The sequence below is a fragment of the Gavia stellata genome, chromosome 3, assembly GCF_030936135.1.
Source record: "Gavia stellata isolate bGavSte3 chromosome 3, bGavSte3.hap2, whole genome shotgun sequence".
Classification (NCBI taxonomy): Eukaryota; Metazoa; Chordata; class Aves; order Gaviiformes; family Gaviidae; genus Gavia; species Gavia stellata.
The window spans coordinates 9,164,512-9,180,350 of NC_082596.1; the positions used below are offsets into that span (position 1 = coordinate 9,164,512).

Consider the following 15,839-nt stretch of genomic DNA (forward strand, 5'->3'; position numbering starts at 1 on the left):
CATATTTCTGTTTCCATGAAAATAAGTAGCCGTGTACTCCCTATGCTTAGCTTTCACCACCGAAAAAAATACTTTCTTTACAACACCAACCAGTGGTAACCTGATACTTTGATTAATGGGAAACTAATGCTGAAAGCATCTAATCATGCAAACCCCTAGGCAAGCTTAATTTTATATCAACAAAAGCAGAAATAAGTAATTCCTACACGGTCCCTAAGAAGGGAAGAGAAAATGTTTATTCACTGTCTACTTCTTTTTAATCCACAATGAGCCATTCATTTTTAATGATTTTAAATGCCCCACATTCAAAAGTTGGGGGGGGGGGGAAGACAATACAGAAAAGCCAGGCATAGAAACACAGCTGAAACTATTTGTTTCTGCCATTGCCAAGGCCAAATAGTACAATTTTAAGGTAAGGGTAGGCTCAGAAACTAGGGAATCAAAATGAACAGATAACGGAATAAAAAGCTGCCACTTTGTGGACAGGTAGCCCTGTTTCAGGCAAAGAGCAATTGAAAGCCTCCATCCTGTAGCAGACATCCACATGCCTACCATAATGAATTACTGAGATGATATAGAGACCGATTTAAGCAGCAGAATAGAATATAAAGGACACCAGATTATTGACAGCCTTGCAGATCTTACAGATACCCACATCACAATAGTCATCACTATAAGTGCCCTTTCAGGAGGACAGCCAAAAACTAAACGGCCCCAGAAACTACAACCTTCCACCTATAGCCATAGTTTCAGATGATCAAGCCAAGCCACACCAGTGAAGCAATGGAGGAAAAACTTTCCCTGCTTTAATTTTTAGGGGTTTTTGAGTTTGTTCTGCACACCATGACCAGTTCCCGTGGTTCTCAATCCAGCAATAAATCTACTCTATGCTGTTAAAAAGGAAACCTCACTTCAAGGGCTTGCTGCATGCCTCACGAGACCTCCCCAGAGGAAGTGAAATCCATGTAAATGGTTTAGCCACATGATGTGCCTCGCTACCAGTACACGAAACAACAAGGCTGAGGAGGGAAATATAACCAGTTCCTTTTGCCCTGGCAAAACCACAGCCAGGTTGTGAAATGTACCACACTGGGGAACAGACACATGCACGGACAGTCGCAGTAGTTAGACCAGAAGAAACTTGTCTGCCAGGAATCTTTTCCACTGCTTGAGTGATAGGCCTGGATATATATCTCATAAGCAGACCTTTTGCAGGAAAAGATCACATTCCTGGGGACCACAGGAGAATGAAAAGAAGCTGGTGTCCGTAAGGAAGCAACAAACACACATATTTCTGTTGTTACTAAACTGGAGAAGAACAATAGTGTTAATTTAAGCATGAAAACCATCCTGTTTTATATGACTTCATGGACTCTTTCAAAAGAATCAGGCCTAAAAACATGACTCTCTTCTCCATACTCTTGTCATCCATATCACTGGCAACTCATCTTGACTTTTCTGGGTGCAAAGCCAGAGGTGAAGGCACTAGTAAGAATGTGCATCACTTTTTGTAACATTAACAGGCGACAGCTAATTAAATTAAACATCCTTTATACTTAGAAGAATAAGAGCTCTTTGACTGCTTGCAAAAGCCCTGTCAATGAGAGACCAAAAGAACTGCAGAACTAATAAAAAATCCAACCAAACAAAAAAAGGTAATCTGTTGTTTTCACTACCCTTCCTCCCCCAAAAATCTCCATTTAACTCCTTCATTTCTAGTTTTGCAATTTATAACAAGCCAACATAAGAAGATTCAGCACTTCTCTTAGTCAGACAATAAAACTGATATTGCTCACAAGATGATAAATTTTGTTTGCCACTTCAGGGCCTTCTAAAAGTCCTGCTGCTAATGTCCCCACAATCCTAACGGTGAGTTCCTGCCCCCTTTGAAACTGATGGCAAAACTTCCAAAGGACCAAGACTTGTCCAAGTCTTTCAGTAAGAATGGAAACATCCCTGGTATATCATTAGACTTGGCTTGAGAAAAACTCTTCTAGTATTTGACCCAGCTTGATCACCTTCATTGTAAATCCCCAGTGACTACTGGTCATGTACAGAAGGAGTCAGAGGTACTCTACCAACCTGCGGTGGACCAAAGAATAGATACTGCAGTGGGAGCATTGCTCAACAGAATGGGTATGATTGAAAACCCATGCTGACAGGGAGCCTGATACAGACATACCACAGCTCATCATGCCCACGTGGACTAAAGGGGACATAGGGGAGACAGAAGTGTGGCACTGAAGGAATTTTTAGGGCTTCCCATGAATGTGGTGCTTAGCCTGCTCCAGTGACTCTTGCAAAGAGCTTTTCCTACTTGCTCCAGTTCCCTCTGGAGCAACAGGATTTTCCCAAACGTACATCAAGGATTTCCCACAGGAGAAGAGATGAAGGAAGACTGCACTTGTCCCTGGCCACAGCTCTACAGTACAGAGAAGGAGAGGGCCCCCAAATACTCCCTCCTTGTAATGAACTACCCCTTACCGAAGGTCTTCAGGAATGCAAATTCGGTCTATTCAGCTCATGCACTGAGTTTTTGGGACATGCGTGCAGAACCCTATGAAAAAGAGGCTGGAGAATTTTCCTGATCCCTAAACTATGGATCACCATATAAATAGTGCTATATAATATTCAGCCCAGCTAGCAGTTTCCACTTAGGAAGAAACCTGGGTGAGATTCACAGCGCTGAAGGAGGTTAGTGGGTAACGCGTGGGCAGTGCTGCGTAATGGAAGCTTGCACAGCACGTATCCACACTGCGTTTGGCTCTAGGCAAAACGAAGCCATGGTATCACTTTCATACGCATCTGGTTTGCACTGATGAAAACAGTGATTCTTTCCCAGTACACCTATTAACAACTTCTTATCTAAATGAGTAAGGAGTTTGTAGTGCCAGCTCTCTAGTTACTGAATGAAAAACTGGCTTTGCTGGGAGTGAGCTTTGAACAAAACAGTAGAACAGAGAGGGAAACAATAACCAGTAGCTGCAGCTATAACCCCAAACTAGGCAAAATCCACCCAGCATCAGTAGCAGTGAATACTCAAAAGAATCATGAGGCTAAGTATGTAGGTCTGGTATTTGCAAACATGGCAAATATAACCTCATAAAGATTATAAAGGTATGAAAACGTCCACTAGAGAGACCAAGGTTTGCCACCAGACCGATGGAGGCTGAGCTCCACTTGCAATAGTTGCATTTTCTCTCCATGGGTCTCTACCTTAAGTTCCCCTGCCCCAGCCAGAATTAAAAGACAGTAGAAAGAAAAGTGTTCCCTACTTGCTTAAACAGGCAAATCTAATAAAAGGCAAAATGAAAAAAACAATCCCAAAGATCAGATGGCACTACCACAAAGGTTTGGGGAGGTGTGAATGTGCGTTTTCATGCGTATGTGCCTCTTTGCACAAGGCAAAATCCTGTATGTTATGGGAATTTGTATAATTTTTAATGGCAGTTGGTATTAGGAGGCAACAGGAGAGCAAAAGTGTCCTTTACACTAGAGTGTGGGGAAAGGATACAAACCGAGCACACAAATGTTCAGTCATGTCCAGGACAGTAGAAGGGGCTCACAGAATTCAAATTAAATGTGGGAAGTCCTTCAGAGGAGAAGTCAGGCTGAATTACTGACGAACCAACCAACTATCTTTGTGTTATACTTTCCATATTTTCATGTCCTTCTTACCATTAACCTGCAGTTATCGCTCTCTGTCTCTTCCCCACTCTGATGTGAGCACAATAGAGCATTAGCAAAATTTCATGGATGGAACAGTTGGAAGTTGGAGATGTTGAAAACGATATTCACAATGACAGGCTACTGGAATTAGCAGGAATTTTGATGCCTAACCTATCTTCATGCGTGTCTGCAAAACCCAATGTCCACAGTTGCATCTGCAAAGAGAAGTCTAGCTTTGATATAGATGCTTGGGTTTTGTTTGTTCTTGTCCCTTTGCCTCCAGCCTCTCCCCTTTCTCTTCAGATCAAGTCCCCACCATTTCTTGGCCATTTTTTCCCAAAAAAAACAATCAGTGAAAGATACAGGTTTCTCAAGTTAAAGAATAACTTAACTTCAAAAAAAAAAAAAATTAGAAACAGAAGTGTTACAGAATGCAATTTAGCCCATAGTTGTGTTTGTTCTAGAAATCCATGACTTACCAGTACTAAGGAAGCCAAAAACACCGACTCGGTAGTTTGCTGTCACAACAATGATGTTACTGATGGCAGCTAGGTATGATCCATCTATGGTTGTCTTTCCCGCCTCAGCATTGTAACTCCCTCCGTTGTGGAAGAATAGCAGCACTGACATGTTTTTGACCTGCCGTGACAACAACGAGGTTAACATTCCTGTAGCCAACTGCTTTTCTAGGTCACTGATGAGAACACAAGCATCTTCCTTGTGAACACTATCTACGCCATTCATAGCTCTTTAACAGTGACCATAATGAGAGGATATCTGGCCATCTGTCTGAAATTCTAGGGCTAAATTGTCCACAACGACCTATATATCATTAATGACCACACTGTGTCCAGTATAAAGAATATTTAATGGCACCACTGTGTTCCACCAGCCAACAATTCTACCAAGTTAGCTCAATGCAGGGCCATACTGCTGCATTATCCTGGTCTTTGAGCACGTGGTGGGCTCAACTTTGCTGTAACATGTCTGGTTTACATAAACACGCAGGAAAAGTTCAGACAATTGGGAAACAGGAGAAGGAAAAGGCCTGTTGGGTTGCTTCATCTTGAGCGGACTAACTCAATAGCTGTGCAGGGCTGCTTCCTACTCTCCAGTCTTCAGCACTTACACACTGCCTAGTCTCAAAAATCTCACTTGTCAGGAGCTCCTCATTGCTCCTTCAATCCCCATGGAGGTTTTCCTCTACTAGATATATAGAGGGGTCCTGCAGAGAGGACTTTGTCATGTACATGACATGAGGACTGTGCTCATGAAGCACAGAGGGAGTCTGCCCCAAAAGAGCCCAGCAGGACTCCCGGGATGGGAAGGAGCTATGATGGGCTGCTGCCCATGTCAGCACTCCTTGCAGAGCCATACGATTTCACTCAGAAACAGAGGCTTTTTCCCAAAGCAGCACCACATCTGTGTGGACCCTCTCTGCACACGCAGCAGGGCTGCAGCCAGGCTGCTGCTGCATGAACAGCACAGAAGCAGAACTGCCCCAGGAGACCTCAGCATTTACCAGCAGATTACAGCTCTGTCAACATGACACTCAGAAGAAATATCATTGAAACATACGGAGGGGTTCTGTTTGTTTTTTTTTCCTTCCTGCTGCAAAAAGCAGAACAAACTGCTCCAAGGCTAGAAAGGTTTTTTCAAAGTGTAATCTCAATTTTCCATTCAGCACTATCAGCCCCTGGTGCCACTTTGGGACTATCCTGAAGGAGGCTCCTCTCTCCTCTGCTCAGCAGCGGGTCACGCACACCCGCCCGTCCTGCTTTCTGCTTTGGCAGCTGCTGGTGTTTTTCAAAGAAGGGTTGGTGGCCCCAGCAGCAGCATCAAAGTACATCTGAGGTTTGTTTTTCCCTGCAGCTAGAGGGCATTGAGCTCTGTTGCTGTTTTCTGGATGTAGCTCAGCTAAACACAGCAGTCCCATCTGCTCTGGCAAAGGATGTCTCCAGCAAAAATACGCCTGGCTGTACGGGAGAAGCAGCAGGGAAGCGATGGTTGCAGCCTCCTGCAAAATTACAGGACAGGAGGCAAAATCCCCTCAGCTGCCCTTAATTTGTCATGATTATGTGCACTCCCACTTATCTATCTGGAGAATCACTTCAGAGGCTTCTTGTGAACACGGCAACGTTACCAAGAAAACCCCAGAAACTGCAAGCACTGAAACATGCTGCTCGCTCTCAGGAACTTCTGCTCCTGAATAGAAATTGCCTAATTCACAGTGCCTTGTCCCTGGTTCCCATTTCTGTACCACATGCAGCACACAGAGAGAGATGGGGGCAAAGGAAAAAAAAAAAGAAAGAATCTGTTTTCACTTGGAAACTCATTCTAAAATACAACCACATCGAGCCATGTCAGCTAAAACGGTATTAAACATGATGTTGAGCCTGCTCCATCCCCTCAGCTCGGCATGGTTAAGCCTAAGGTTCCAACTAGGCACTGCCCACGTGTCCACAGCCTGCATAGCACCATGACCTCCAGCTGCCCTGTACGTTGTATATTACATTATGCTGAGCGACTTTACCCGATGCTCTAGTGATGAAAAGCTTAAGAAAGGCAAAGACGGGAGATGAAAGTTAAAAAAGGCAAAACAAAGCCTGCTGCAACAGATACGGAGCAATTTAGGGGAAGATTTAGCACCAGGGCTGCGCCTAGTGCCAAGTGTCAGGAGATAGCATTCCCACTTCCCGTTGGGCAATGACAGATCCCTCTCCTATGTAAAGGTAACCTATCATGAAAAATACTTTGGAGCTCAATCCCAAGGGATTTCAATCTCAGAGCTCATGGATTTGGGCATTTTAGATGAGGGCTGTTTAACATAATTGCCTTCCCATTTCTTGTTAGCCATTTTAACAACATAGCACAATTATTTTCATGCTTTAATTGAACTATGCCTCACAATATGAGTTATTTTATACCACCTATCTATCTATATATATTTGGTAGTCAATTAATTTTTTACTGTACATTAGCTGCTGGATAATTTATTTTGAATATAAGTGAATTTCCCCCAAGCCTTGTTCACAACCAAATTCAACCAACCACTACAACTAAATCTGTGGGACAGAAGAAACGCAAGACCTTAACTAAAGCCTGCTGGACCCAGTCTCTTCACTCCCCACCACTTGGTAGCAGGCTCAGATGCAGCACCACCAGCACCGATTCCAGGCTGCAGTGGGGCAATGATGGGCAGAGTGGGGCCAGCACATTCCTCGCAGACCAGCCATAGCTGCCACGTGGCTACTGCCCAATGCAGGGGTTTGCTCCATATTTAGCAACAAAATGCAGACAATCGCACTTTGAGGTGTAAAATCTGTGCACAGGCTTCCAGCTGGGACACAGTCAGATGGTTCCCTGGCTTAGCTAGCGGGGGGATGTCTTCTGGGGAGCCCAGCAGCTCCACCGTGGTCTCACGCCTGTAGGGGCTTAGGTCCCATCTGCAAACCCTCGAGGGGGAGAGCAGTTTAGCATCCACCAGGAAGCTGCAAGTCAGCTGGAAGTCTGAAAGTCTTTATAATATTCAGAACCATCTTCTCTATCCTTCCATAAAACACTTAATGAGCTACTTGGTAGGGATAGATTTAAACTCTACCAAGCCAGGCAACCTCAATTGTTTTTACTACTGTACAATATTGCTCTGTAAAGAATTGAGTGCAACAGGGATGATGTGATAAGGATGGTAATAACATGTGCAGGGGATGGGAGAAGAGGAGAGAGGGTACACTTTCTATGCATATTTAGTGGAGAGTTTCAATTCTTGATCCTATATTTGAAGCCTTTGCAAATCAAGCTGAAGCACAGCTTTGCTTTGCTAGGGTGACAGGTGGTGACGATTATAGGTGGAAAAAAGTCTCTCAGAAATGCCAGTTTTATTTGGAGGGTTATGTGGCACACGTAGCTATGGAAGCAAAATGAAGTGATGTCATTCACCTTCTCCACTGCTTGACACTTAGAGAGTCCTTTGGCGGCAGGCAGCAGCCCCTGCACCACGCTCTTGTTCAGCCTCAAAATGCTCCTGAACATTCTCTGCATTCGCTGCTCTCCAGGAGGTTTTATATTCAGTATTTACTAGCTAATTAAACATTCCATGGGCTGAAAATATATAACTATAGCTCTCTGTATGTGAGTAAAAAATAGAGCTCTCCACAAAAAGAAACAGGAAAATGCCATGCCTTCTGCTCCCGGCTACTTCTGCAAAACCAGAAGTTTTAGTTCTCTCTTGGGCTAGACTTACACATGTGAAACTGATTGACTTGACCAGACCTACTTCTACCTTACACCTTTACAAAAGACAGGACGGATTCAGTTCTCAGTAGCGCTAAGGAGAAAAGACAAGCCAGTTTAGTCTATCAGATGGTAGAAAATACGATGCTTGCAAATAAGCTGTCTTGAAAGCAGCACTTAGGCGGAGATGGCAAACTGCCTGGGACAGTGACCTGATGTTTTCAATAAGCGATGACTGCACTCGAGGCAAAATGAGTCTGGTGCTGCAGGGAGCAAACAGGCTGCTGGTCTTTCTGGTGATTAAAAGGACCTGCAAGAGACTGTGTGTGCTGCTGTCAGATAGCTAGACCAGCTCTTTCCAAACATGCAGTATGACAGACTTATAAATTTCTATTATAACCACTGTCACCTGAGAATTGCCAGTACTGTCGAAAGAAAAACTCTGTTCCTGTGCTCTGGGCCCATTCTTCAATGCGATTCACATGTTATTCAGCATCTTTATCCCCAGCCCCCCAGGGGTTTGGCCAATCATCTAAGCTTGGCTTTAACTTGAAGCTTTATTTTCTATCTGTTCAGAATGAGAAATTCAAGAGCTTTCAAATGACAGTTTCTCAGATGGTACCATGGGCCCAGTCATCTTTAAAACGTCTATTCTTATGCTCTGCGGGCTGGGCACAAATCTAGCATTGCTTGCTACCGCTGTTCCTCAACAGAGCTCCCATGGATGTCGACTGGGGAATAATAAAGATGAGGGTGAAAAAACCCCATCTACTGCTGCTCGATTGGTGGTAAGTGTTGATGTGATGTGTTGCATCGTGTTCTCATCTCATGAACAGTCTCATTTCAGGGACATTGCCATTTCTGTCCTTAATTTCTCCTCCTTTGCTGCCACCTTCTTCTTGTATTTTGTTTCCCTCTTTGTCTCTCTCTTACTTCTAGCTTTTTAATTTGCTACCCTCCTAGTTACCCAAACACAGCTCACTGAAAGCCTATAAGGAATACTCTTGCACCAGTAAAAACAACAGACTGCCTAATTTAACCTTTCAGGGCTTTGTGAACACCACATGAAAAACAACCATTCATGCCAATTAAAAGTACTTTGAAAGAGACAGTGCTTAGCTACAAAAAAAATTGACTTGTCTCCTACTTACAGTGGTGGAAGGAACAAAGACGTTCAGATATAGGCAGTCTTCACTGACAGAGTATGACGGAGCCTCTCCATCTCCTGGCTGCCAACAAGCGGCCCTAGAGACACGGATTGAGAAAATTACAATAAAAAGGCTTGCACCCTTTTTCCGCTGCTGCTATTTCCTTATATCTTGATGCATTTTTATAAAATCTTTAAATCTGTAGATCTCAACCACATTTAAAACTATGCCCAGCTATACCTTAGTAACATATGTTGATTTATATATGCACATACAAATGCAAAAAACACACTGTATTTTCACATCTAGAATCCTTCCCTCAGAAAACCAGCCTCATTTTAAAAAGATTAGAACTTGAAAATAAGCCTTCAGAAAACTCACGCTTTACATAAACTGCACAAAACTAGCACCAGATGTAAGGGGAGCAGGACTGGGGGTCTCAGGCACAGGTCTCCCTCTGCTATTGCCTGCACCCCTTGTAATCCACTCTTTTGCTGAAATGCCAGTTAATTTGTTTTGATTTCTAATAGTCTGTGGGCTACATTTATTTATATTTATTTTAATTTCTAATGATCTGTGGGAAAATATGGTAAGTTTAAAATTTTAACACATTTTTAAAGTCTGTTTGCTCTAAGCATCATAGTAGACCATTAACAGTGCCCAGCTATGTTAGAATTAACCTTTCAATAAGAATTTAGCCAGCCAGCCACATACAGAAAACCATTTCCTGGCCATCATCTGTATGAGATGCATATGCTCGAGCTCTCTCCACAAGAATCAAGCGGATGACTTTTGCTGTTTTGAAGCCAGTTCCTTCTACCTCACAGCCATATTTATATCATAATGAGTTATGGAAAAGTATCACAAGTTATTAGGGAAGAAGCCAGAAGAGGCTATGGAAAAGACAGTAATATCTCAGAGCATTCTTTCAAAATTATCATTTTTAATGCCCTTGTAAAATTTCACCTGAAGGTGTGAAGAATTTAATAGAGAACTACAAGGAAAAGGACCAGCTTTAATGCAATTCTACAAAATCTTTCCATATGGGAGGCTCCTAGGATGGTCATATCACTCAATAGCTTTCACACTGATGTAGAGAAGCACATCATCTCCAACCAAAACTGCTAAAGCCATTTTAGGCAGACAAAATACAAATTCCCAGGTAGGAACCCAGCCAGGACAACAGGTCTAATGCTATTAGTCGTACAGCTTTCCACAGGGCAGCAGGAATCATCACCCGCGCTCAGGGCTTTTTTTTTTCTTTTTTTTTTTTTTAGCAACTCATCAAGATTCCCAGCACCTCCAGCTCCCAGGACCTCCTCATGCCAGGACCGACTCCGGGGAAAGGCTGCCACCTGCTGAGGCAAGTCCGCAGCTCCTCCAGCGGCTGGAGACTCCAACAGCTGGACAGGTTTTTTGGTGGGTTTTGGTTGGACTGGGGTTTTTTTTAAGTGTTTTATCAGGTCCAGGCTGATAAATAGACATTTCTATTCTGTCAGTAATTTCACTGTACTAATGCGAATTTCTTATATACAATTATTGTGCCACACCAGTATAGAGTCCTAAAAAATACAGGTGTCAACACTTTCTATATGCACACAGAGTGAGGTCCCTCTGATTTTCCAAGTGCACCTCCATGGTTCTAAGCTCAAAGAATTCTTTTTTTAACCTTAAATGAATAATAGAAGATAATGGCCAAGTTCTTCATTGGCTTAAGGAAGCACTGAGAATTCAAAAGAGAGGAGCAGATTAACTAAGGTCCCTAAATTGTTTTGAAAATCTCAGCCAGGCTGCTCATTGCAACACCAGGTCTTCAAAGAGAGACCACAGAGGCAGGTGGCTCTTACCAAAGTCCTAGCAGCCACCCCGCTGTGGCTGCAGACACAAAGAGCTGATGGTGTGTGTGTTAACCTAACATCAATGTGCACCCAAGGAAACAAAAAGCCACATCTCACCAAATCCCTCCAACGTACATGAGGCTGCGTGGCTACTGTGGTTATGCTCTTAACACCTCCACAGCTCAGGTGCAACCTGAAGGATGAGACCACCAAAGGCCAGATGCTCTTTCAACTCCTCAAGAGAACACTGCATCTCTTTTCACTTGGTTCGTCACAGGCTTTGCTAGAAATTTCTGGAGACAAATCCTGAGTAATGGAGGGACCAAACAGCTTCCACACAGCTGGTAGGTCTCTAAATCTGCAGCCTCAGGGTGCGTTTCCACCAAAGCACATGGTGATTCATGTCAGGCCTGCAGGGTGCCATCCTCCCAGGCCCCTTGCAAAATCTGTCATTTCCTTAACCATGTGAGTGCTTGGCCAGATCAGCTAGTTCAAGTAGTTTGTCACTAACTACATGAGGACCACTGCCGGTGCCAGGAATTGAACAGGACTGCATGGCCAGCCATGGCTGAAAATATAACACAGGATCTCGGTAGACCTCAGATCCATACTAGCTGCCTTGGAAGCTCTTGGGTCACTAAACCTCAGCTCTCAGCCATGGTTTCTTCAACTCCCACTACAGAAAGTTCACCGAGTCCTTCCACCAGACTCTCTCCTTTTGACTGTTCTGCACCTTCAGTCTCCTGTTTCTTGTTTCTATCATTTTTTTTCCTTGCAGTTCCTCATGTCTGCCACAAAACAGTCTGCTTTTTATTGATAGGAACGTGATCAGGTACCAGCTCTCCTGTATCAACTTCCTGTGTACATGTGCAGCATGGCTCGCTCAAACGGTTTTCATGTGCTCTGTAGTTTGCTTTCTATTATGTGGAGCAGGGATGCACTGTGAGAAAGACTCTATAAAAAACACCACTTCTTATCTTGTTTCTTGTTGTTGCTGCATTTCTATTTGCTGTGGGGTTTTTTTAAAAAGAAATCCCCTGTCCTAGCATATCTGTGCTGTGGAACGTGCTAAGTAGTATCACCCAAACCCTCTTTTCTTTAAGAAATACACATTCACAATTTGTCATTTTGGTTCCCCAATGCAACAAAATTAAAACTTATCTCGTAAGACTAAATGAAATACAAACATGTACACAAAGGCTATGTCCATAGAGTGCCTCCAACCTAAACAGTGATGTCTGTGCAGCCCTGGAGAGCCAGGGCCAGCCAATAGGAAACATTAGATACAGGGACTTGAAAGAAATTTAGCCCATCTGCTAATACAGTTCCTAGCGCTCGTTTCCTCTTAAGGCATTACCTAAAATGTTTGTAATTTTTGTACTTCTGTCCAAGTCATTTAGCAGGTATTTGCCTTTTAATAGTTTTTGGACAGAAAAGACTATCTAGGTCCTTCAGCCTGGTCTCCTAGACATTACTAAGCAGAGAATTTCTATATGAGGCCCACAGCTTTTGGTTACATAAGTGTTAAAGCACCTCTGTTTGATTAAATACCAAATTTATGGCTCAGCAGGCACAACCTGTGTTTGTATAAATATTATAAATACCTGTATAGATATTCAGAATGAAAATGGATTGACAGCAGACAGTCAGTGGGGAGTTACGCATAGATTCAAGGCAATGTACTGGAATCTGCCTTTTTTCTTGAGGTGCTTGCATGCATTAACATATAGACAGAGAAATTATTCTTTTTGCTAAACAAAGTCCCAAAGTTGTATTAATCTGTACCCTACAGGTTCTTTTGCAAGAAAAGACATGAAGAGTGTGGTCATCACTCCAGCTACTTTCATACACCTGGATGAAACAAGAGCTCTTGCAGATGATCAAAGGATTTCTTACCGAGCCACAGTAGCATTCCACGTTTCCACCCAAGCAAATGGCTCTGGAGGACTGAAGCGCCTCTCTGCAAGGGGAGGTGCAGCATACGGGATCCCCAGGAACTGGCTGATATTTCTCCACTCCGAGCCAACATGGATCACCTGGGATTTGCCCATCAGATCTCCATGGGACAGGATGTACACAGATGGGGTTAAATCCGATTCAGAAATGGGCAGGAATAAATCTATCGGGGGTGGGGGACAGAGGAAAAATAATTTGTTTTTTCGAGTTAGTACCATTTCAGAAATTAAAATTAATTCCATTTCCTTTAATTTTAAACTGTTAAGTGTTTAATTCACTTCATTAAATGAAACATAGATAAATTTGTGTTATTCTCTCCCTATGAAATACTTCATGCTACGCTAGGTGTTAGCTGCTGGATATGAACATTTAACTTTCCAAACCCTTACTCAAACATTTCTTCCAGATCAGACATCACATTAGAATATAAATCTGAGCATTTCTATAAAAAGGGAGAGAGATTTTCAGACTTCCACCCCTGCCCCAGCAATATTTATAGCAAGTCAGAGAGAGGAACTATAACCACACAGCTCATTGATTTGGGCTCTCACCAGGAAAGAAAGAGTTGCACTTCAGTCCCCTTTCCAGTAGCGGTTTCATCATGGGAGACAGAAGAGCTTGAACAGAAGGCAACGAGCACAACTCATGTCCAAATTCACTACGGGCCTTTGTAGGGACTGCTGTTCTTGAAGTGGAAATCATCAGCGCAAGTGCTCACTTTAAGTCAGGCACATGGGTGCCTTGTATGTGCCAGAGAATGGAATGCAAGAGTGCAGGGTACAAGAGGGCCTTCACCACCACCTCTTGCCTTACACTCTATTGAGAATACTGCCATTTTCTTCCGTAGAACTTATGCCGGTATCTACATTTTAGATCAAACATAATTGCTTTCTGAATTAATTTCTTGCTTCCAGAAAATTATGAAATCTTAGGGGGTTATAGTTTGATCAATTTTTTTTTTTTTAATATAACTATTATCTGAATTATTGGCTGTCTATCCAAAGAAGAGGTTTTTCAATAATGCCTTACTTTAAAACAGAGCTAAGTGGTACCTCGTACTATTTCTCTCCTAAAACAATGTATTTGATAGGCAGGAACCAAATTCTAAGTCACATAACTAAACCCCAAAACTTTACATAAATACACAAACACTCAAGTCTAGCTTTTATGTCTGTCTGTGATTTTGCTTCACTTGACAATGATAAACCGCTTTTCCTCTCATCGAGTTGGAACCTACAAGGTTCTCATTGATTTGTCAATTCTTCACAAAAATTTCAGTGAAGAGAAAAGGAAATATTTCTTCCCTTTCTCCTTATTGTTACCTGGTTTCTAATTACTTCTAATAAAAGAAATAATCAGCATTACATGAAAATAAAGCAGTCTCTTTTAAAAACAAAGGAAAAAACCAACAAAACTTACAAAATAAATACAAAGTCAAGCAACAGACTTCTACCTGTCTACACAACATCTATTTCTCTCCTAAATCATTTTCACTTCCTTAAAATATTAGTTAATCTGGGTTAAGGGTTTTTTGTTTTGTTGGTTTTGTTTGTTTGTTTGTTTTCTCCAGACATGGTCCTTAAGGCTTTCAGTTGACAGTGGGTTTTCAACATTCTTTGTGTTATTCTCAGAGTTTAAAAGGAAGAATATATAGAAACATCTTCTGCAGATGAAAAAGAAGGAGCTGGACTTTCATTACTGATTTTTTGCTTTTTTTTACCATTCTGCACTTTCCAAAACGTCTTTTATAGACCAGACTTCCTTTATTATACCTGCTTCAACACTTGACGATAACACTATGATTTTGTGCATTTTTATAGAAAGTATTTTAGGGACATTTTCCCATCCTGCTTGGCTATAACTCCACTAAAACAGCAATGGACAATTATCTAGGAGACATCCATATTTCTTTATGTCTAGTGAGGATTTTCTCACTCTTCCATTCACAAGAATTGTGCACAGGCCACCACAGTTGAGTTCCTTCCTCCACTGCCTTAACCTGCTCTTACCTTGCCTCCTATAGATATATGTAGCTGGCTCTTTGAGTAAAACCCGGCAGCTGTGCCCTTGCAGGCCATGTGCGCATATCTGTGTATCAGGGTAGAAAAGGCATCTTATTGCTGAAGGCTGGATTTCCAGTGTAACCACTGTACATGACTGGTTCTTTGAACAAGCTGTGAAGTGAAATGTGAAGAAAAAGAGCAGGTAAAAATGTATTCTCAAAGTATTTTGTATGACATTGTTATCATAGAATCATAGAACATACAATCATTAGGTTGGAAAAGACCTTTAAGACCATCAAGTCCAACCATAAACCTAAGCCTGCTAAGTCCACCACTAAACCATGTCCCTAAGCACCTCATCCCTACGTCTTTTAAATACCTCCAGGGATGGTGACTCCACCACCTCCCTGGGCAGCAGGTTGTTGTGACAAGTGTAGGACTCTGCACTTGGCCTTGTTGAACCTGATACAATTGGCCTTGGCCCGTAAATCCAGCCTGTCCAAATCCCTCTGAAGACCCTTCCTACCATCAAGCAGATCAACACAAACACACCCACCCAACTTACTGAGGGTGCGCTCGATCCCCTCATGCAGATCATCGATAAAGATATTAAACAAGACTGGCCCCAGTACGGAGCTTCAGGGGACTCCACTTGTGACCGGCGACCAACTGGATTTAATTCCATTCACAATAACCCTTTGGGCCTGGCCGTCCAGCCAGTTTTTTACCCAGCAAAGAGTACACAGAGTCCAAGCCACGAGCAGTCAGTTTCTCCAGAAGAATGCTGTGGGAAACGGTGTCAAAGGTTTTACTAATGTCTAGGAAGACCACATCCACAGCCTTTCCCTCATCCATTAAACGGGTCACTTTGTCATAGAAGGAGATCAGGTTAGTCAGGCAGGACCTGCCTTTCATAAACCCATGCTGAGTGGGCCTGATCGCCTGGTTGTCCTGTATGTGCCGCATGATGGCACTCAAGATGATCTGCTCCA

At 42.7% G+C, this 15,839-nt stretch overlaps 1 protein-coding gene across 1 annotated transcript in view; it reads right to left on the reverse strand.

Annotated features, from left to right (window-relative positions):
- TG (thyroglobulin) overlaps window positions 1–15,839 on the reverse strand; it is a 157,727-nt gene that overhangs the window by 65,497 nt on the left and 76,391 nt on the right. Inside the window, exons 37-40 of the mRNA XM_059815276.1 lie at window positions 14,854–15,018; window positions 12,785–13,007; window positions 9,054–9,147; window positions 4,149–4,308 (exon numbers count right to left, since the gene is read on the reverse strand). Coding sequence (XP_059671259.1) covers window positions 4,149–4,308; window positions 9,054–9,147; window positions 12,785–13,007; window positions 14,854–15,018 — 642 coding nt within the window. The remainder of the gene's footprint in view (window positions 1–4,148; window positions 4,309–9,053; window positions 9,148–12,784; window positions 13,008–14,853; window positions 15,019–15,839) is intronic.